Source organism: Barbus barbus (genome assembly GCF_936440315.1).
Source record: "Barbus barbus genome assembly, chromosome: 46".
Taxonomy (NCBI): domain Eukaryota; kingdom Metazoa; phylum Chordata; class Actinopteri; order Cypriniformes; family Cyprinidae; genus Barbus; species Barbus barbus.
The window spans coordinates 6,722,937-6,746,293 of record NC_136724.1 but is presented as its reverse complement, the minus strand read 5'-3'; the positions used below and the strand labels follow the sequence as shown (position 1 = coordinate 6,746,293).

Below are 23,357 nucleotides of genomic sequence, written 5' to 3'. Positions count from 1 at the left end.
GTGTAAAAAGACCTGAAAACCTACCGAAGTTCCTCCTGGTTGTTGTGGGGTGGAGTGGGAAGTGAAGCAGGAACATCAACAGTCTTTGGGCCGTGAGTGATGGTGTGTCCCAGCAGGTCATCTTCAGCTTTGAATGGAGTAGTGAGCTGCTTCTGACCCAAGCTTTTAGAAACTGAGACATAAATCACAAATAAATGCTGATCACCAAAAATTTATTTTTAAGTAAAATAGCTAATGTATAATGTATAAGAAAAGTACCTACACTATAATATGCTATATTACATCTGTGATTTGAAACATTTCATATTTTCTTGTCTATGATGAACTATAATAAGCATTTTACAGGTAAAGTCTAACTCAAGATTTTGTATGCACATTGAACTATTTGAGTTTTTCAGTGCTGTTTCCTAATGTGTGCGAGCATGGGTCTACGTTATTTCTTTTCAGTGAAAGGATGTGCTTAACCTTCAGAAATTGCTGGTCAAACTTTGGCCTCCCCATGGTAACCTTCATGAAAGCCATTTTATTGTCTATTCTGTCTAAATCTGTTATAAAACAATGGGATTGAAACTGACATTGCCATTAAGAATACACCAACACCTTCATGCTTACCCAAAACTTCTGCCTTCCTGGCCAGTTCTTCTGCAGTGGCAAAACCATTCAGCAACTTCTGCTTGGCAGCAGGTGGCGGTGTGGGGGGCAGTGAGGCGGGAGGCGTTGGAGGGTTGCTAAGATTGTTCTGCTGCAAGACCAAACAGGCAACAACAACAAAAAAGAAAACTTAAATGAAAACAAACCTCCAAATTCACCATGTCTACACAGTATAGAACAGGAAGTGAAGGCTGTAAAAGCCAAACCTTATAGATGAGTTGCGAGTAGTAATCAGATACGCCATCCAGTGATGCACTTCCGAAAGTTCCAGAGAGCCTGTTCTCTCCATTCAGCTGCCCACTGCCATATGGGGGAAAATGTGCAAAGTTTACCCCAATCAAAGGCTCCATCAGGGGCGGCATAGACAGCTGCTGTAAGGATGAGAATGGAGGACACATGATTTGAGCGAAACAACAACAACAACATGCAAACGATGATGCCCACATCCAATGCCAGCATCTCAATATTTTTTTCTTGGCAGTTTCAGTCAAAAACCAAGTTTGTGAATGGACATAAGGGTTATAAACTGCATAAGCTCTAATTAAAGTCCTTTCCACAGATGACCATAATGATCAATTAGTCTACACATCAAATGTATATATCTTCAACTTGGTTATAATTGCATACTCTACTGTTAACAATAGATTACATATAAATTCAAGTCTAGCATTAACATAAGTTGATCTTGAGATAGATTCTGGGTATAGTAATATTTATAGGTACCGTATTGACCCAAATATAAGATGACCCCCCTTTTTCTAAATGTACCTTTTGGATAAAGGCTTTTTGAAAATCTTTTTTTTTCTCTGTAAAACATTTTTCTTAAATTATTTTCATATTGCATATTTTCCTATTTTAATTTTCGTTTTGAAAGTATGGTAAATACTGGTAAAATATACCAAAATGGACATAAAAATATACACTTTATGACATACCATAAAAATAACAGGTAGCCCATCTGAATTATATAACATTTAGGATATCCATCTCATAGTCACCTACCAAAATTTTATTAACAGTAGGCCTAGAAGTGAAATCTCATTGTAGTTTTCAAATCTGGGTACTATCTTATGTTTTAAAATCACTTACAGAGGAAGTTTGCTCCCATCAGGCTAATGACAGTCTTATATTCGTGTCAATACGGTATTTATAAATACTCAGTGGTGGGCCGTCAGGGAAAGCCTGACCTCTGGGTCTAGCTACGTGCCCAGTGCCACCCCCAGTGTTAGACCGCCTCTTTAGGCCGCGTTTACTTTTAAATCCGAGTAAAGGGGCATGGAATGACAGACCCATGGACTTTATTTACAAGTGACAGGTGAGTGCTTTATTTGATGAGTATTGTCTCGTGCACATTGTTATGGAGGTTTACGTGGTGCATTGATAATACTGTGGTGAGGTGTGTGGATGTCCAGCATTTGTACAGTTTTGCTGCTTTGGGCGCGTCGTCATTTTAGAGTGACATGAATGTGCATAGTGAACCGTGTATTGGCGGATTACTTTTACTGACCATGTAGGGAAATTTACTTTGCATTTAACCCACCCTAATTTAGCCTACTATTGAAATTGTTGATCAGCCGTCATTGTTGTTGAGAGCCTATGTGCGATAATATGTGCATTATATGCATATAGCTGCGTTAGCTGTAACAGAGATGTGTAAGATGTGTACATGTAGTTTACGGTAAGCCACTGTAAATACTACTATACTATACTATAGTAGTAAAGCTATTTACCTGATTGAGCTGAGTCATCAGTGTGTCTGTGTTGGTGTACACTGCCTGTCTCTCTTCATCATCCTTCTTCCTCTTTTTCCAGCGTGACTGCGGTTTCTCAGTCCCATTCTTTGGTGCCTGCTTGTTGCGTTGTTTTCTTTTGCATTGCTCTGGCACAGAAGGCTCCAAATATGGATTGCCTGTCAAATGGCTATTTAAGCCACTCTATAGACAATAAACAACTCTTTTAGCTCCAAGAATACAAGACAGACCAAGACTAGCTAATGAACATCAATCAAATCTCACTTCACAATTTTGTACTTTGCAAAATGCTATTTTATTGACATCCTACATTATCAACCAACCAATAAAGTATTAAATGTGAAAAGATGGCTAGATTATTCAATCTGTATTTTCATTTCACTAAACATTTTGGAAAAAGGGCAAATTAATTACTGCATTATAAATGGATGCGTAAAGATCTTTAAAGTCCGTGTAAAGTTATATTAAAATATGTGTTCTGAGTTTGTCACTCAACAGAAAAAGGTGTTATTAACCACCCAGCCAAATTTGAATGATTAAAAAAACCGCCAAGTAACTAAAATTAGTTATCAAAATCTTTGAAAAATAAACAGGACTCTCTGCTCGCGTGTCCGCTGTCGGCGCTGAAACCACGCCCACTCGCGGGAAAGCGGGCAGCGGTCATCTCTCTCAACTGTCAAATACCGCTACAACCTGAATGGATGCTACTGATACTACCTCTAGTAGCTTAATTGGATTTATACAGCCATACAAGTTTGAACGTGCAAGTTCGTTAATTAACTGTAGACGCGCGTCAGCGCTACAGTGAGTTGAAACCTTCTCGTCTCAAGGCGAGCACGGCTCATGGTTGCTTAGCAACGGCAAACACCACGAGAGCGCAAGCTCTGGTGCGCTTTGAAAGAAGAGAAAGCGGTACAGCTCGCGTTTCTAGATGCGAATTGTGAACGCTCCATGTTTTTAAATTGTATGGATTCTGCCACATATTGATGTCTCTGGGCTAAGACCCGGGTATCCATTCACCCTAGAACCGTCCCTGCCTAGAATCTGTATATCTAACATCACAGACATTCAAAAAGAACTTGACCTCTCAACGTAGTTATTATAGTGTTAGGGGCGGGGCCACGCTCGGTGGCTCCATTGCGTCATCGAGCCACCGTTTTAGCCCCGCCCAAAAAATCCTGAACACAGATTTGGTGAAAAACTGTTTAACGGTTTAACTCCACAATTCAGTACTACGTAGTTCAGAGTCTTTGTAATGTGTTTCAGCAATACATTTCTAACATTTGTAATGTGTTTAGAAACAATTCTCAGAATTCACTTTACATGGACTTTAACATATTTAAACATCACAAAACAAAAATGCAATAATTCATGTAATCTTATCTACCTACATTTACAAAAGTGTTTACATGTTCAGGATTATGATTTTAGCTTCACATTTTTAACCAGCTATGTAGTGAGGTAACCATAAAGCTCTTACCGAAGAATCTGTGCTGTCCAGTCTTAAAGAGCCTTTTCTGTCTGTTAGCCCCTCATCCTCTGATCGTATACTGTCATTGGACATCTGGTGTTTGAGAGGAGTTGAGGAAGGAGGAGGCGTGCTCTTGTTCTTTAGAAGGTGTTTGAGTAACTCATTCCCAGTGTTCACTTTGGTGCATTGAGCTGGACTCTGGGATGGTGGGCTGGGGGAGATCATCTCATTGCCCTCTTCCGTTTTTACTATACCAGTTCCTCCTGCACTTTTGCCAGTCACTGCCTCTCCCTCAGCCTTCTGGCACACACTGGTCTCTAACTTTTCCAGCTTGATATCACGGAGGAGGCCTCGCTCTGCCTCAGAGCCCACGCTGGACTGTCGCCCAAGTGGAGTACCTCCAGAGAGTGGGTTCTCAAGCTCCGAAGACGGTGGCTGGCCAGTCATAGAACTTACGGGGTTGGAAAACTCTGAAGTGTCCTGGTCTCCCATGATGGCAACACTACGTGTGGGGGTTGAAGAGGTGTCTGATACACACGGCGTAAGTGGGGCAGTTATGTCAGAATGTGGTGTAGAAGGGGTTTTGACCGAATCTGCATCATCATCCATCTTCTTCTTTCGAATTCTTTTCTTTTTGCCCTTCTCCTCTGGGATGATGTTGGAGTAGAGTTGGATGAGGGACTGCCCTGACCCAGGGAAATTAGGAGGTAAAGGGGTTGTGGAATCCATACCAAATGAGGAAGCGTCACATCCACTGTGGGGTGGCATTCCATGCCCTCCAAATCCAGGTGCACATGGCTGACCTGAGGAGAAACCATGCATCATGGGGTTCTTAGGTTGAAAATTAGGACCCATATCTGGGCCAAAGGAGCCATTCCCAGGCATAGGTCTGTGCTCACCACCTTGCAAAAAAGCTGGACCTGAACCCACAAAGTCTAATGGCATATTTCCTTGTTGAGGGAATACTGGGCCCATTTGCTGTTGTTGCTGTTGAGGCCTGGGTGTCTGCATGAATTCCTGTGATAAGTCAGAATTATAGAAGGGCATCTGGGCAAGACCACCCCCACTGTTGTTGGGGCCAAGCCCCAAGCCCTGCTGCTCCAGCTCTAGCCTCTGTAAAGCCCTTTGTCTCTCCACTTCATGCATGAGCTGTACCCGCTGTTTTTCCTGCTGCTCTCGAAGGCGCTCTCTGCGCTCCCGCTCCAGGAAGCCTTCACTAAATGGATTATTATCATCAAACTTTACATGAGGGGCACTACTGCCGGATCCTCCACCATTACTTCCAGCTACAGGGCCAGGCTGCCCAGGTTTACCTCCTGGAACCATAGGGGGAGGTGGCTGAGCCTGAAGAGGCTGAGTGGGGTTAGGCAGCGGCATGTGAGGTGGCATCCTGGGTCCACCTATTGGTCCAGCAGCACTTGGATGCCAACCTGGCACACTGGGCATTTGAGTGGGCTTACCAAAGTGGGGTTGTTGCATTGGTAACATAGAACCCCTCATAGGCTGCCCTATTAGGGCTCCAACAGGCATCATTCCAGGGGTCTGTCCTTGCATTCCTGGCATGGCCTTCATTGGACCCATCACACCAGGTTGGATGTGCTGTTGCTGTTGTTGCTGCTTGACACGATATTCCTCAATGAGCTCAGCATGTTCTTTCTGTTGCTTCCGTATCTAAATCAGAAACAGAGAGAGAAATAAGTGTGAACAACAGATGCTGTTTAAATTATTCTGAAAAATGTTGACCAAATACCAGGTTGTTAGTGTTAATGCCAGAGCATAAATCAGGAACTGAGGCCCTAGATGCACGTACTTAGCTCTCCATTGACAAAAACCACCAGGGAGCTGCTATCCATATGTGTGGTATTTAAATTGCTTTCGATTTCGCAAATCACACATACTCTTTGTAAAGGGAGCACACCTTACATAAGATATTTGTCAGTGAACTCAGGATCTGTTGAGCAGCAAATCTTCCAGCATGGTCTTGTCAGTCATCTCCCTTACTCTCGACCCATGATCAGTCAAATCTGACAGCTCGTTTTGGATGCAGGGTTGTCAAGGCCTTGTTTTTTTCCCCACAAAATTGGGCTACTTTTAAACTGTTGCCATGGGTTGACCCCCCCCCCCCCCCCCATGGGTTAAAGGTTTGAAAAATTGCATAAATTACATTTGACAAATTCTTTTATTGAAACATTTTGCATTTTATGTAAAATAAAACTGTGCTAGATGTCAAGTTTTGTGAAGAAAGGCCACTAGTAGGAAGCCTTGGGATTTAATATTTGGGATATGGTCATTGCTAGGGTTGGGTACCGAAACCCGGTACCAATATGGCACTGTTACCTATTGGTGCTTTTCCACTGCATGGTACGACTCGGCTCGGCACGACACGGATCAGTTCGACTCGGTTTGTGTTTCCACTGCAGTTTAGTACCGCTTTAGAGTGGGCGGGATTATTCACGTGTAGTTATAGTTGCGCCGCCTCTACTGCTGTGACTCCTGAAAAACGTTTTAATTTTGCGTCGCTCCATTAAGCTCTCACTGGATCCGCTCCTCGGCTATCAACGAGAGGATCGTCTGTACTTCCTCAACAGACAACGAAACAGACATTTTTTAGTTGTTTAAAAAAAATGCGCTCATTCAAAACAGTTGCGTTCGATCCTTCGCTGGCTGTGCCGATTTTCTCCGGCCAATCAGTGAGCAGCAGAGTTTACATTTCATGTTTTGGTAACGGTACGGCTCGCTTGGAACCCCGGCCGAGGTGGTACTTAAAAAAGTACCAGGTACCAGGTACTGTACCCAGTGGAAAACCCCCCAAAAGTGAGCTGTACTGAACCGTACCGTGCCGTACCATGCAGTGGAAAAGCGCCATAAGTAACCAGTATGTACTAGAACCGAATCAGAATGCAGATTTCGATGCCTCATTTCGGTGCCATGCCGGAGCGATCGATTGAAATATTTGTCCTTTGTTTCTCCGAAACGTACGTACGTAAACGTACGCTCCGAGGAGCGCATGAATGCAGAAATTACACTTGCTCTGACGGCAGCAGGTAGCCTTCCATTTACTAGCTAAGCTAAACCTGCTTAAATTAAAATGCCTAAAGCTAAAATTCTCTTGTATTTACGTTTTTAAACCTGTTGTTCAACAAAAGAGAACATTATCACCTTTTTAGTCCACAACACCAGTAAAATGCTTCCTTTTGTGATCTGATGTAGCTTCTTGTCACAGAATGAGGCAGAAAATGTTACATAGGCTACTAATACGTCGATTAGCAATGGATTATAAATATACTTAATTACTATGAAAATATCAGAGATGGCTTGAATAACACAGATAAACTATACATTGTCTTAATCGAGTGTTTATTGTAATTGTTTTATCATTCAAAATGTTTATATTGTCTGTTTACTCAGTTACAGCCATAGCAATGCCTTTGTCCATATTGGGGATTTCCTGGAGCTTCATGAGTTCCACTACTTCTGTGACTGGATATGTGGATTTTCTGTGCGAGGGCGCCCTCTGGCGTTCGGTATGAATGAAAAATACATAATGTGTTTAGTGCTAGTGGCCAATCCAATTATTAATTGGTAATGTTTATTATTAAAACATTTTTTTAAATAAGTATCGGTTCAGACACCGTTTAGGCACGGTACCATTTTAAAAGTATCGATTTGGCACCGGTATCGAAAAAAACCCAAACGATACCCAATCCTAGTCATTGCCCTGTTTTTGACTGGCATGAGCTAGTTTTGTCACGCACACCTGGCAACCCTGGCTGTGTGGAGCAGAGCAGATGCTTTTAGTTTAGTGTAATGCATGTTTTCCAGCTGAAGTAAATTATTTCTATTTCTACAAAAAAATTAAATAAAAAAAATAATCAAAACAACAGTGCCGTGGTGGACAAGTAATGTAATTACTGCGAGATCCAACCCCAATGCAGCGCTCTAATAAAAAGCTCCTGCTTTAATAAAGGCATATTCTTTTTACTGTGCAGTGACACTTTGTCTTACTGACAGTTTGTCTATGTTGAGTGGCATGTGTGAGAGGGGCAAAATTTGACTGGTTGCCCTGAAAGTGAACGACTCCTAACTTGACTGACAAGTGTAAAAAAAAAAAAAAAAAAAAAAAAAAAAAAAGCCAGTAGAGAAATTAAAGCCACTTTAAAATTAAAGTTTTACTACATTTTTAAACATGGTTTAAAATGTGGGTGGATGATTTAAGCGTTATCCTTCTTTAAATAACTATATTACCTGTTCTAATTGCTTTTGAACCACACTTTGCTGTTCAGTCACATGTTTCAGCTGTTCTGCGTCTTCCTCTGGGAACTCCCGTCCAGCTTTTTTCGCAGTGCGCTGTTTTGCAGAGAGGGCCTTTTTAGATTTTCTGTGGGCCCCAATCTGGTCCTCTAAAAACTTCTGTTGCATTTGAAGAAGCTGTTGAGTTTCCTGAAGCCACTCCTCATATTGTTTTTTCTGAGAATCATCTGGAAAAATAAAAAGATATGTGAGATTTATGGGATGTCCAGCCTCAATTAATTTACTTGTATTTACAATTATTACAATGACAAAATAACACTTACTGATAAACAACTAATTGGTAAATACTGAATAATAATAAAAAAAAAACACAAAAAAAAAACACTTACTGACAAACCCTGGTCCAAAGTTGGGGGGATTGGGTCTCGCAATCTGTGGTGGCAACTTTCCATCCTAAAAGGAAATTGGTGTATATGCCATTACAACAGGTTTAATGCTGGTGAGATAAGGTAATAAGACTAAATAAACCTGTGGACATACCGGTCCAAAAAAATGTTGCGAAAAAACAGCTGTATCAGGGCCATGCGATCCTGGAATCGGTTGCATTCTGCTACAAAAGAAAACACGGAGAGTACTCAACACAAAAGAAATGAACCACTGAAAATCGCATGTGGCCATGTAAATAAAGAATTAGGCCAGTCAGGGTAATAAATCACTTTTTGTATTACTGTAGTAACTGCTCAGAGTAGCCAGTTTACATAGTAAAGTGTTTACCTGTTAATAACCACTGGTGACATGCCCATACTGTTCTGTACCATCACTTTGTTAATCCCCTTCAGAGCCACCATCTTTGCCTTCATGATTGGATCAGTAATTGCATCGAAGTCTACAAAATAATAAAAATCACTACAGAAATTGCCTGATTATGATTTGTACATCACAGTTATATTCACATTTCAAGCATTTTTTTTTAAGTATTTGAGTTTCTGGCATGTGATCAGCTAGAGACAAAAAAAGAAGGAACATCTGACCATGTCCCAAGTCACACCCACAAGCCACGCCCCCAGCACTTATTATTAAAAATATGTTTTAACACATTAAAAGATATATCTTATATTGTAATAATACATACTATTAGATGTATTTTTTTTATTTTTTTTTTAAATGTATTTCATTCTTCCCCTTTTTCCCCTAATGTATGTTTGAGACTATCTGTATGTTTCTGGACATAAAAAATAAATAAATAAATATTAATACATACTATTGTCCTGTAAAAAAATAAAAAGCAGCATTTAATAATCATGATAACAATATAATATAATAAAGTACTATAATATATTATAGTAAAGTATGTAGAATTGTTATTATTATTATTATTAAAGTACCTGCCAAAAGTTTGGAAACATTATGGTTATTAATGATTTTGAAATAAATATCTTCTGCTCATCAAGGCTGAATTTATTTGATCCAAATAAAGTTAAAAAAAAATGTTGCGTTCTCAAATGCAAATGAAAGCGGCTTAAACCAAGCACAGCGCAGCCAGCACTAAAAGTGAAGCGAAACTAAAAACAGTACTGTAACAGCAGACATGCAGCGCGTCAGACTACAGCCTATTATATAATTACATCACAACTGTTGAGAATTTTATGACAGCACTAGCAATCTCAAAATCTCAGAGCCATTCATAAAAAGTCACCGGGCGTTTGGCGCTTTGAATAATTTGAATGCTTTTAACTGTCCTGCAGATGGCACCGCGAGCTCGTACAGTGGTCTCAGGACCATTCCCTCCATGATGTTTCAGAAAACAATCTTTTCGCTGTTTATTTAGGTAATAGCTTAAGGCCATTTGCGCGATTTCAATCATCATGTAGAAACCAACCCCGGAAAAATCACATCCCTGATAAATGTAACCCAACTTTCTAAATATTTAAAATGTAAGCAAAAAAGTTCATATTAAAATATTGAACAAAAACTATATTCAATAACAGTACAAACAAAATTGTAAATTTGGAGTTGCTCACAGTATATAATCAAGTCAGGGTAGGGAAGGGCGATATATCGCATGCGATTGTCATGCGCATCTCGTCAGTAAAGCCGGTTCCGTAATTAGCAGTAATTGAACGATAATGCGATAATGAACGCGATATTGCATAGCTTGTCCATCTGTTTTCTGTGATCTACGGCTCTGTGTATTAAATGCTGCTCCATTTGAAAGCAGGTGATGGAGATTTAGCGGTAATCACGGAACCGGATTTACTGACGAGATGCGCATGATCATCGCGTTCCATATATTGCCCAGCCCTAAGTCAAGGTTTAATTACTTTATTGACAATGTAGAGGATACAACAAAATAATTTATCAATTAGTCAATGTGGAGCTTAGGCTTACCAATATTAGGGAAAAAAGGGTCACTTGACAGCCTGGCCTGCATCTGCCTTTGCTGTTGTTGCTCCTGCCTCTCTTGATCCAGCAGATCTTGAAGAAGAAGGGGCTGCTCATCTAACAGAAGAGGCCTGTTCTGTTGACTCTGTTGTGCTTGAGACCCTTGTTGCCCTGTAGCCCCAGGATTGAACATACCCTGTTGAGTTTGGTGGTTTACAGGATGGGGAACAGGCTGCTGGCCACCAACCACAGATAGGTTTAGATCCACTTGTTGTCCTTGTGGAGGTCCAAAGCCTTGAAGTGGTACCTGCTGGTTACCAGACTGCATCAAATTTGCATTACCTAAAAGTGCCCCTTGGGTTAGAGACGGATCTATCCTGTGCCCCATTGTTACTCCAGGGTTTATCCTGTGCTCTTGGGGTTGTCCTTGCAGCATCACCATACTCATGTTTGAGCCAAGATTAGTCTGGCCATTTGGGTCACCCGGGATAGGGGAAATTATGGATTCGCTCCTAGCGTCCTCTAGTTTTTCCTTGATCAACAAACTTGACAGCACTGGAGCAGAACCAGTATGCACATCTGTGCAAGTTTCCTCAAAAAGATCATCATCTTGACCACTTTTACTACTCATAGGCCGATGCTCATCCCCTGAGGTTCCAAGTCCTTGGCCCTCAGTTTTTATTGTTTCAGACTGAGAATGATCCTGGACCTCTTTTGGCATACTCTTTTCTAGCTTGACATCACCGGGACCCTGTATGCCCTCTGATTTAGGTTGAGCTGAGGATATACCTCCACATCTGGCATTTCTTTTTTCAGACAAGGCTTTCTGAAGGTCTGAGGTATGGTCATCTTCTATATGATCACTCAGCTCCAGCTCTTCGTTAAACATATCTTTTTTGTCCTCAAGGTTCAGCTCAGGATCTGCATAAGCAATAAGATCAAACTTTCCAGATTCCAGAAGATCATCAAGATGTAGATCATTTGTTTCCAAGTCTAAATCTTTGCCATCATCTGCATCAAGGTTCAGGTTGTCCAGGTCTTCATCAACCAAGTCTTTGACCTCCACATCATCAAGGTCCTTCACAGCAGAGTCATCTGTTTCTAGCTTCTCTACACCATCGCTACATGGCAATGGGATTTCCTCTGTTGGACCAGAGGTTGTGACAGGAAGTAGTGCAGATTCGGCTGAATCCCTACTAACTGCCAGAGGGGTCTGTTGTGGTATTGTATTTGTATGGTGATGCAAATGATCCATAGCAGCTGAGGTCTGTAAGTGACTGACTGGTCCTTGTTGTGACTGGGCCAACATCAGATCCATAATTATGGGACCTTGGTTTCCTGTAAAGGCCACATTTTGACCTCCCATGAAGCCATGAGATGGTCTCTGGGAATGGTTAGGATGGTCCAAAGCATTAGGTGGACCAAAAGATAGTCTGACCCTGTTCTCTGGAGCCCTGTGACAAAGTTCAATAAATGGTTGACCCATTATATTATGCTGTTGCATTGGAAGGCCACGTGGGGGAAAATGCTGGGGTAGGCCCATTTGAGGATTACTGCCTATTGACCTAACAACATCAGCAGGTCGTCTCATATGTGGTGGAATACTGTCAACCATTGGTCCACCTTGCATCTGGTGAGGGGGCCTGAGGAAATGTTCTTGGCTTGGAGTTCCAGGAGGATATCCAAATCTGGAAGGAATTAGGTTTTAAGAGAACGTAAACACAAAATTGTTAATTACTAGGTTGACAGTACAACTGATGAAGGAAAAACACTTACCTTTGTCCTTGCTGACTCATGCCAGTGTTGTTTAGATCCCTGGGGAATGGCAGTCGGGAGCACTGGGGTTCATCAGGCATTGGCCCAAGTTGATCGGCAAGGAAAGTTCCAGGAAATCTTTGTCCTGCATGAATTGGTGAAGATATCATAGTACCTGGATATGGAGGTGGGGGTCTACCAAAAATATCATTCTGAGGTCCAGAATCATCCTGTGACCAATGCCTTGGAGTCCCAGGTGTAGCAGCAGGAGTTGCCTCCTGGAGTCCCTTTTCCTGTCTGATTGCACTTTTCTGCTGCTGCTGTTTGAGAATTAACTGCCGTAGTCTTTGGCGCTAAAAAAAAGAGCAATAAGAGTATACAATCAATAACATGTCATTAAAATAGAACAGAGATTAAAGGAAAAACGTAATGTTCTCTAGTGGAAAAACACAATGTTTTTAAACCTGTTTAATTTTCTCTTCAGTCTCTCCAAGTGGCAGTTGCATTGTGTTCTGTGTATTTGATGGGTTGCCCATGTTTACTGGAACATCATGTGACAGTCTATCCCCTGTTTGTGAACATAGGCTTAGAGGAGCTTGTTCAAATGGATCATGAATAGGTGTCTGGTTAGGGTTTGCCTGTTGTAGAGAGAGACTTTCATCTGAAATCCCAGGATGTTTTGGGGTTTGAGAATCAGGAGCACAGGGACGACCAAATGGGTCCTGCATTCTACTTTGTGCTTGATGACTAAGTGGATCTGTTGGATGGGACATGAAGTTTACTCTTGGATTTGATCTAGGGAAGGCTTCTGGGTCAGCTCCTGGACGTGGGGTTCCAGGGGGTTGAGAATATGGGTCAGTAAGAACTGGCCTTGGTGTTCCTAGTGGTTGATCATAAGCTTCATTTTTGATTGGCCTAGGAGTTCCAGAAGGCTGTGAGAAGGGATCTGAGGTTCTCTGACTACTTGGTGATTTAGGGTATCTCTCTCCGGAAGAAGGTCTTGGAGTTCCTGGCATTTGAGCATATGGATCGATAGCATGAGATGGAGATTGCCTGCGACTGTTAGGTTGTGACTGAGAAAACTGATCAATTGTTGCAGGTCTAGGTGTGGATGGTGGCAATGTATATGGATCAGAGTGTGGTCTTGGGGTACCAGGCATGTGGGCATATGGATCATGTGGTCTTGGAGTACCAGGAGGCTGAGCATATGGATCAGGCATTTGCTGAACGTAGTCTGGTCTAGGTGTAGATGGTGCCTGTGAATATGGATCTCGTTGAGGGTGTCTGCTCATGGGCAAGGGTTGGGCAAAAGGACGGCCTTGTCCTGGACGCATCATTCTGCCCTCATTACTGAAACCATCTCCCATTGATGGATGAGGTGGAAGAGGCTGATGTGAATAAGGGTCAGAGTGTTGAATTTGGGATAAAGTGTCAGATGACCCCCTTCTCAAGCCTTGCTGCACTGCACTGAATGAGTCTTGTTGTAACTGGGAAGGAGGCATGGGTGTTTTGAACATTGGGATAGATCCTGACTCATTACTCCCTGGAATAGGTGTTAACAGCGGCCTAGAGTAGGGGTCAGAAAGAACCATACGGCTGTGGGCCATGCGCTGGTAAGCTTCGGATCTTTGGCCTGGTCTGGAAAAACTGTCTCCAGGTGTGACATTACTGATAAAATGTCGTCCTTGTTGCTCAGATAATGATCCTGGTCTAGGTGGACACATAGGTTTCACAAAAAGGTCTGATGGTCGAGGTGTGTCTGGAGGTTTTGCATATGGGTCGGTGCTGGCGGATGTTGGAGACCCAAAGGATTCATGGGCTGGTAAGGGCCGACTTCTTTCTTGCATGTCAGACACAGAACCTCTGTGAGGCGTGCTTGAACCACATGGTGGTGGCCTGGGGGTTCCCACCATTTTGCAATATGGATCCCATGGAGAAGAAGGACGGGATCCAGATGATTCAGGTGAAAACATTTGAGGAGACTGAGGCTGAGATGAGGGACCCTGTGGGTACTGAGTGTCCTGGGTAGGGGTCTTTGCTGTGGATGAAGGGGGTGGTGGTTGAGGACGCAGAAATACATCATCTTTTGATGCAACTGATGTTGCCGCTCCAGGCATCTGAGTCCTTGTAAAGCTATCCTTGGGTGTTAATGTTTGCAAAGGAGAAGCATTACCTCCACTGCTGGGCTGTGTTGCCACTGGACTCTGATTACCACTTTTAGAGGTGTCTCCACTGAATTGCTGTTGTTGCTGCTGTTTCTGAAGTTGCTGCTGCTCACTTTTAACCTGTTCTAACTTTTGCGTGGCTTCAATTTTTGCCTGTTGTTTGCTCTTTTGTCTCATTTGCTGCCATGAACAAAAAACAAAACAAATACAAGATTCCAGTTAAGCCATAGCACTTTAACGAAAAATGCAGTATTGATTTTTTTTTTTTTGGCCAAATTATTTTATAGTTTATTTACCGCACACTTACACACCATATTTGTTGGTACTGGGTCTTGGCAAACATATGCCAGAACCGCATCTCAACCTGGGATCCTAAGAAATTATTCTCTTAAAACATCCTGCAACTATGGCTGCTTGAATGTTATATCTAACAAGGTTATGTGTATTTGTTAATTTTAAGGTTTTGCTTTTCAGGACATTTTCCTGCTGTTTATTAGGCAAACTTTCGATTGCAGTTAGATTCAGATCCTCTAACAAAGGCTTAGATTTAACTGAATTCAAACGGCTATTAAAAAAATATTATTCTGATTAAAGATTATATTGTGCTGATGAACTAGTTTTTTAAATATCAGAGATTGAGACATTACATTTAGCATAACAGTCTCACAGCCCAGCATTTGCAATGAAATATCCCTTGGGCTGTCAATCACCTGTCTGAACTTCCACTCTTGTTCATGCTCAGTCTCCTTGTGCTTGAGTGGGTCCTGGAAGAGCAGATCTGTGTCCATGGGAACACTGGGATCAAAAGGATCAGCTGGCTGCTGCTGTTGCTGTCTTTTCATTGTGTCATTAGACAACTGAACTTTGTTTATACGAAGGGCTGCTCTGTTGTCTCTTGCCTTTTGCTAGTGGGGCAGAGCCACACAAAAAGTCAAAACTTTCATACATGTATATAAACGCATCCAAAGTTGGCATTTTTGAGAATGTCTCTTACCACATAAGGTGCCCTTTCCTGAGAACTAGCTTTCCTCCATAACTTTGCAATTTGCTTCACTCTAGTCGGCCAATCTGTGAAAAAAGTCAGATGGTTGGTCTCTAACTTGACTCCATTTCAAGTTGACAATTCTATTTGTAGTGTTTTAGGACAATACATTCACCTGGAAATTCATCTTGAAGGTTAGGGAAGTTCATATTGGTGTAAAGAACAGGAGCCACAGTGGCCATTTCACCAAGAGTTTCTTCTTTCTCCCACTTTAACGTGCTCCTCTGAGCATTGGACATGGTGTCAGTCTCCACCTCTGGAGGTGGGACAGATCCAGGCACGGGAACAGGAGAAGCCCAGGGACCAATCACATCACCCCCTACCTGGCTGAATTTCTTTTCCCTGTAGTAAACATATCAAGCCATTAAGCATCACCGAAACTATTTAGATTTTATAAACAGAAAGGCCAGTACCAATTTCTTTTACTCAGAATATGAATTCACTCACCTCACATTATCTGGAAAAGGCATACGGTGAATGGAAGAGAATGTGCCAGACACACCAGCTCCAGGAATCATAGGGTTTGGAGGAAAGTGGGTGTTTTGCCCCATCATGCCATTCATCATAGGCATGCGTGGGAACATTCCACCAACATCTCCTGCAAATGAGACCATGGAGAAACATGCACTTTTAAAATGAGCAGTACATTTTACATGTGATACTCAAGTTACAAGCACACAATAACATCGCACCTGGGTGGTTGGCTTGACTGTTAATATGAAGAGATAATGCAGACAACTTGATACCTGGGTTCTGAAGAGACATCGATGTAGGTGAGGCATTGGGGGCAGCGTTTGGTGGATGAGGAAGCTGAGGAGGCTGGTTGGCGTTTGGACTGAGCACTGCGGTGAATAAGTCTTCCACATCTTTACTCTCCAGCTCTAAATGAAATCAACAGAATGAAGGATTTTCATATCTAAAGACTTTTTACAACAGAAACATCTGCTCTGTTGAGGAATGTTGTGAAAATATTTTAGAAAGCAACAAACCTGGAATTTTGTAGAACTTGTTCAGAATGGCCCCTGTAAAAAACAAAATATAACTAGGCCATTAAACAAAATTCAACATTCAGACATTCAAATATATCACAGCATAGTAACCAAGTAATAGTAATATTGTAAATATACAATAATCATTATTGACAACTTAGAAAAGCTGCTAAGGCAAAATCCCTTGTTTGCTATGGAACAAGAAATATTAAAGGGTTAGTTCACCCAAAAATGAAAATGTGTGTGAATAAAGGCCTCCTGAAAAATATCCATATTTCAAACGTAATAAACACTTCTCTCTCACTTCATCTGTCAAAAACTGAAGTCATTTCAGCGGTTGATGTAGGACGTCGGCGTGGCGTGATTAGTGACGAATGCAGAGAGAACAAAACTAAACGCCGGTCATGAATTAGAAGTACAAACCGAGGATTTGCAAAGAAAAAATGTAGGAGGATTTTTATATAAGTCGAGAGGTTTTCCTTTGCTCCTGTAAACAAATTCGCGAGACTAGTATATCTCAGAGGTGCGTGCGCATACATGCTACGTCATCCGTGAACGACAGATACCGGAAGTGAGAGAAAAGTGTTTATTACGTTTGAAATATGGATATTTTTCTTACAAAAATGCATGGAATTGCTACAGGAGGCCTTTATTCATCCCCCGGAGCCGTGTGAGGCACGTTTTATTATGGATACATGCACTTTATTAGACGTCTTGTGGACAGTTGAACAGAAACACCCACCCACTGCAATGACAATGCTTGGAATAGCCAGGACAATTTTTAATATAACTCAGATTGGATTCGTCTGAAAGACGAAAGTCATATACACCTAGGATACCTTGAGGGTGAGTAAAACACAGGCAAAATTTTCATTTTTGGGTGAACTAACCCTTTAATAATTTAATTGGGATGAAATTTCAACTGACTTGCTGCAAAGGTGGCATCGTATCACAGTACCATGCTTGAATTCACTGAGCTCTTCAGAACAAACTTTTTTTTTCACACAAATATTTGTAAAAGCAGAGTGCATGGCTAGGGGCTTGATTTTATATACGTGGCAATAGGTCTGATTGAAACAGCTAAATAATCAAGAGGTGTGCGCCAATACTTTTGTCCATACAGTGAAAGTGAATGCATTTCTTCTGTGATGTGTTGTAAGTAAAGTAGTACAAAAATAGGTTTTATTGTTATTAAATTTTTACTATTTTATTTATTATAATAATTTTTTTTAAATAATAAAAGTTCCATGTGCAAAGTGAATGTAATCCATGACTCTTACCATCAGAAACCATCTTATCCAGCTCAGGACTCAATATTACATCCAGAGGTTCTTCCTGTAGTGGTCGAGACCCTCGAGCAGGGCCAGGTTGAGGAGGAGCTAACTGATCGTCTGGCAGGGTACCAATGTCCAAACCAGCTGAAAGAAAGGGAAAGCTAAACAACTACTCTCAAACTTAGTTTTTTTTTTAATTTCTACTGAATACAAAACTCAACTTGCAAAAATCTGCAGAAAAACAGAGCTGTCATTCTGTAAACGCCTAAATCAGTGTTGATAAGCAATTTATTTTCTACTGTGCCTGAGTGTTTGCTAAGATAAGGAAGTAAAAAACAGGGAAAGGGGACTGTTATTTCATGTCATGGAAAAATTAGGAATTTTTTTTTCTCTCTCTTGCTCTCTCTTTCATCCCCTCCACCAACTCAATTTTCCAAGCAAAACAGGAACCCAATTAGTGTTGCCTGCTCAACTGAGTGTGAAAAAGTCTCTTAAAAAATGGATGTTCTTTCATCATTGCATATCGTTTCCCATTACAATAGATGAGAGCTTAATCAATGAAAAAGCAAGCAATTGCAATGATTAATAATAGTAAATGTTGTCATCAAAATCAAAGAGTCAGCCGTTATGCTTTGGTCTGAATGCAGAGGTGAGCTTCCAATGACAATTACCTCGGTTTCACGTAAAGTTCATGTTCAATGTTCAAAACAGGTTAAGCTCCATCAACAGAATGTGGCATCAGTTGTGTTTACACTACAGTCATGCACTTACAAAGTCTAGGGGCGATGCAAGTCTGTTAGAGGGTTTAAAAGCTGAGATGTGCAGCTTGCATTTTTGTTGAAACACTTGTATGAGTTTTTTCTTACAAAAAATGTAACTTTAACTTTATACTTATAAGGTTAGTGAGCAATTTTAATCACAAATATTAACATGTATAATGTTTAAAGTGTATAGTGCAGCTATAATTTTGAAACAAACATTGGAGGTTTTGACATTTTTGTTGTTTTGACTGACTAACAGTGAAGGATAAATCAAAGTTATATTCTGATAGCATGCTGTCAATACAGCTTAAGTTGTATTCCACTTGAAACATTTCTCTAAACCAAGCACCTTGGTATGCACTTAAAAACAAACCCTTATATATTTACATATATATTGCACACAGAGTTTACGCTACAAATGATAATTATCTGTCACTTTGACAAATTGGGTTGTAAATTCTCTGTCATGTTCTATGTTTATCCATCTGTAAAATATTGTAACATTCAGTATTTTAAATAAGAGACCACTAAATCTTTGACAAGGGTAGCAAAGTCCTTATCAAGCCCATGTTGCATTTCTTTCATCTTATTCTGCTCTCATATTTTTTTTTATGTTCACTCTTATGTCTCTTTCCTAGTCTGTTTTCACATTCTTAGGTACACTTTAAAACGTTAATTTTTAGCTTTGTTCACTTCTAGTCCCTTTTAGCCTCCTTTCACTGTGGGAATGTTTCTAAATTACTGAAGAGAATTACTGCAATTATCATTATTATGTATCATTTACCTTATTTTTTTAAAGAAAGGGGAAACAAATAGCCGTCAATGTTAAAATTCTGACTGACTTTTTAAAAAGCACATCCTCTGATTGCATGTTTATACACCATACGTTAAAGCATTGGTCTCAAACTCAATTCCTGGAGGGCCGCAGCTCTGCACAGTTTAGCTCCAACCAGGTCCAAATCACGCCTGCTTGGAAGTTTCTAGTGATCCTGAAGAGCTTGACTAGCTGGATCAGGTCTTTTTAATTAGGGTTGGAGCTAAACTGTGCAGAGCTGTGGCCCTCCAGGAATTGAGTTTGAGACCAGTGCGTTAAAGGGAACCCAAGAGTAAAACTACTTTTTTGTAACCTTGTGGAACATGCTTTCACACTGAAGCAGTCGCTTCAACTCTCAAAACACTAGTTTTTCCACTGCAAGGCCATTCCACAAAGAGAAGGGGAATGTGTCCTTGCCAACTAAAAAGCTGGCAATTAGGAATAAATAAAATTATCAACTAAATTAGACCCCTTAGAAAAGAAAAAGGGCACAGCACATATCAATCACACTTCAGTACAATGTCACAGATTGCCAACTAAGGTACAGTAGCAGCCAATTGCAACATCCATTTAAGGACAGTTTAGTTCACACCGCAGTGTCACAACAGGTTCATGTGCAGGAAAACATGCAGTTTGTTTGTGGTTAGTAAAAAGATGCAGAAAGCCAAAGATGAGTGCGTGTTTGTCAGAAAAGAGATCATGCAGAACTGGCACTACAAAAAATCTGAGGTCCTGTTTGTGGGGGGCAAGAGGCCAGGAGAGGGGGGCATCTCTACTTCTACAGCCAGAGAGGCTGTGCCAACAGAGCTCTTACCGAATGGAGAGGGGGAACTGTCCACCTGGAAAGGGCATAAATCAAGACCTACAAGAACCCAAACCAGATAAAACCAAATAATTATAAAACAGAAATGCAGAAAAAATGAATTAAGAAAAAAGGAGGAGGATGCCATGACAACAAATAAGTAGAAACACAGCAAATCAGGTAAAAATGCGAAATGCAAGTGTCAAAAATGTGAAAGAAAGAGGAGATGCAATTGTGAAGACACATTTGCATGTGTCCTTTTTGAGATTGTTAGAGCATCTGCAAAGTGAAGAGAGAGGGGAGACTATCCTATGGACAGATCTTGGGACTGAGTCTACCTGATTCAGTGCCTGGCTTGACCAGGTCATCGGACAGCATTCCCAGGAGCTCATCATCTGAATGTAGAACCAGCTCGGCTAACGGATCCTCCACATTGGCTAGAGATCAAGAAGACAAGCGTTTCTGAGCACGTGTATCCATACTAATCACCAAGTGCTCATCATTAAATGTTACCCAGGGCTGGGCGGTAAGACATTTACTGTGCGATAATAGAAATGTGTCAACTGGACAATCGTCTTGATAATAGGGGTGCAACTTCTGTCACTTGGACACAGTTTGGATTTAAAAAAAACAATGTCATTAACAAAACTATACACTGTGTCACGAGAAGCACAAAATATTCTCAGTTTTGAAACAGAGCCATACTGTTAGTGTAATATAAAATTGCTCACGTTGCTGTATCCACCTTAAACATTAAGGGTGACATGCCCTTCCAAAAAATTTTCAATGACATTTGAACCCCCTGCTCCTCGTCTTCAAAATTTTGTTATATCCTTAAAGTGGTCTAAGATTTTAGTCATACCACCCACCCCTAATTTTACTGAAATATTCTTTGTAATTAGCATTAATTGCATAAAGATGTATGCATAATACGATTCCCAAATCAAACACTTGTTTCAAGACTAAACCTGCATGAAAGGGTTAAACGCAAGAATCTGCAGAGCAGAAGCTTCACTCTATGGGAGATGAAAATCTCTAAGGACAAACAAGCGGCCCTGAAAGCCTTCAAATAGCTTTGTGATTGCTCTCCAAACGAATACGCACAAGCCTTCTAAACACTGCACTGTGACTGCCAGCTTCCTATCCTCCGAGAGAGCTCTGACAGGGAATTCAGAAAAGTGCTGGCAAATTGGGTTTTAAAAACATGTTAGGTTGGCTACGAGCAGAGGTCTGCTGGGCTGGGTGTAAATGAGGGTTGACAGAACCGAGGATAAGGAGAAATGGTGAAGAATGAGGCGTCTGAACAAGCTCTTCAGCCTATAAGAGTATGCAAATCAGGGCTGAAGAAGACACAAAATGAGCACATGGGGGCAAAAAAAGTTCATTTGCATGGTTCATCTTCTTTAGTCCCTGTGGCAAAAGATGAACCGAGACGGTCTCTAATGCAAACCACTGGAGTTACACTGTAGGAATCTGCAGTGCTGTTGGGTTGTGTGATGCATTCAGTGTTTGCAGATGGGAAAGCAGGAGGAACGGTGATAATGTGCATTATATCTCCCTGCAGAATTCACTGCAGTCTAGAGCAGAAAATTGTGACCTGACTGTTTAGAGATTAAATTGTTTCTTCTGCTCTGACCAAAGGCAAATCACATTGGGGGTAGGAACGTCTAATTTTTCTGGGCAGTACTGTGTGTGTGTATTTGGAAAATATGCGTGTAGACATAATATATACGTATATATAATAAATATATATATAAATTCTACATTTCGAAATATGAAGGTACAGCTGAACATACGCAGTGGCCCTGCTTTAGACGAGACAGGAGTGGAAGTGGTACTCAGAAGCGGGTCAGATAAAGGGTCCAGGAAGCTGGTGCTCTGTGATTTACTGTCTGCATGACTGGCTTCTTCCTCGACAAGCCCTGTTTCCAGAGCTGACTTGGTCTGCTTGCTTTTATACAGAAGTTCTTTCCCAAAAAACGCCTCCTGTAACATAAACATGTACACAAGTTAATAATGCACAAGCACTCCAAGTAAATACTAGATTTCCACATTCACAAGAAAATATGAGTTGTTTTTGACTGTGCAAAATATGCCCTGGGTAGTTTCTAGTGCACTATTTTGCAGCTGTGTGCAGCTACAATGTTCTGGGTACTTGCTAGGTGATGCTATGATATTTTGCTGTCTAGATATGGCTCAGGTTCATCCTTCAATGTAAATTAATAGCAATTTTTTTCTGTCCATTTTGTCACCCATCAAGTGAAAATCATAGCGGGTTTTTTTTGGGGGGGGGGGGGGGGGGGGGGGGGGGGTTGGTTAAATACTCTTAAACTACCAATGTGATGACTCTCCGCTGTGTTAAAACATTAAAGGCCTCATGTGCTGCAATTTAAATCATTGATTCAAGACATTCCTATGGTGATGGCCTTTATGTCTAATTTCAAGTTTGACAAACAGGAACGCCTAAAGTGACAGCTGTTACAGTTAATGCATCACTGCATCCCCACGCTGAGCATGACGGTCTTTTTAAGAGCATGTGTCAACCCTGCACATGCTCACAAAATCCCTGATCACTACATTTCATTCCTCAGTTCAAACACATTCAGGTCTGATGTGAAGCCAGGTCCTAAAAGGGATGCCTATGTTTACTGAGAGAAATAGTAATTAAGTAATTAGAAGACACTTTTATTAGGGATGCACGATATTGGATTTTTGACGATATCCGATATGCCGATATTTTTTAACTCATTTTGGCCGATAGCCGATATATTTCCTTTTGATTGGAAACAACACCAAGTCTCTCCTGTGCAGAAATTATAAGCAAATTATTTTTAATTCTGGTTAGTTTTCAACAAGAACCTATTTGTTAGAATTAAATAAACAACATAGACCTTCTTTTATAACGACAGTACATTGAAGATTTGAAATAACTATAAATAAACTATATTCAATAGCTATATTTTTTTTTTTTCAGAAAAATGCTGTGGTAACCTTAACATTTTATTTTAAGACTTAACATTTGTAAATGGTCTAAAGCAAGAGTTGTAAAAAGAGATCATAATTTGTTTAAAAATATAACATTACACAAAGAATAAATCAGTATATATAAAATTATTTAATTTAAGTGACATGTTTGTGTTTGGTCATGTAAGCTATAGCTTCTGAACTTTAAATCAAAACAAACTCATGATTTTATGGCATCAATTACTGCTTTATTTAATCAGAAACAATCTAAATATTATTTTTTCT

The 23,357-nt window shown here is 40.7% G+C and overlaps 1 protein-coding gene across 8 annotated transcripts in view; it reads right to left on the bottom strand.

Annotated features, from left to right (window-relative positions):
• LOC306865118 (histone-lysine N-methyltransferase 2C-like) overlaps nt 1–23,357 on the bottom strand; it is a 132,361-nt gene that overhangs the window by 21,148 nt on the left and 87,856 nt on the right. For 3 of the 8 annotated variants that reach the window (XM_079409496.1, XM_079409495.1, XM_079409499.1), the window contains exons 27-48: nt 21,905–22,094; nt 20,447–20,545; nt 20,121–20,168; nt 17,738–17,875; nt 16,458–16,490; nt 16,215–16,349; nt 15,916–16,066; nt 15,584–15,810; nt 15,421–15,494; nt 15,137–15,331; nt 12,726–14,606; nt 12,283–12,614; nt 10,513–12,194; nt 8,899–9,010; nt 8,665–8,734; nt 8,514–8,577; nt 8,119–8,351; nt 3,883–5,544; nt 2,382–2,585; nt 858–1,022; nt 613–742; nt 25–172 (exon numbers count right to left, since the gene is read on the bottom strand). In XM_079409496.1, coding sequence (XP_079265622.1) covers nt 25–172; nt 613–742; nt 858–1,022; nt 2,382–2,585; nt 3,883–5,544; nt 8,119–8,351; nt 8,514–8,577; nt 8,665–8,734; nt 8,899–9,010; nt 10,513–12,194; nt 12,283–12,614; nt 12,726–14,606; nt 15,137–15,331; nt 15,421–15,494; nt 15,584–15,810; nt 15,916–16,066; nt 16,215–16,349; nt 16,458–16,490; nt 17,738–17,875; nt 20,121–20,168; nt 20,447–20,545; nt 21,905–22,094 — 7,973 coding nt within the window. The remainder of the gene's footprint in view (nt 1–24; nt 173–612; nt 743–857; nt 1,023–2,381; nt 2,586–3,882; nt 5,545–8,118; nt 8,352–8,513; nt 8,578–8,664; nt 8,735–8,898; nt 9,011–10,512; nt 12,195–12,282; nt 12,615–12,725; nt 14,607–15,136; nt 15,332–15,420; nt 15,495–15,583; nt 15,811–15,915; nt 16,067–16,214; nt 16,350–16,457; nt 16,491–17,737; nt 17,876–20,120; nt 20,169–20,446; nt 20,546–21,904; nt 22,095–23,357) is intronic. The other 5 variants (XM_079409498.1, XM_079409502.1, XM_079409497.1 and 2 more) reach the window with 4 other exon arrangements.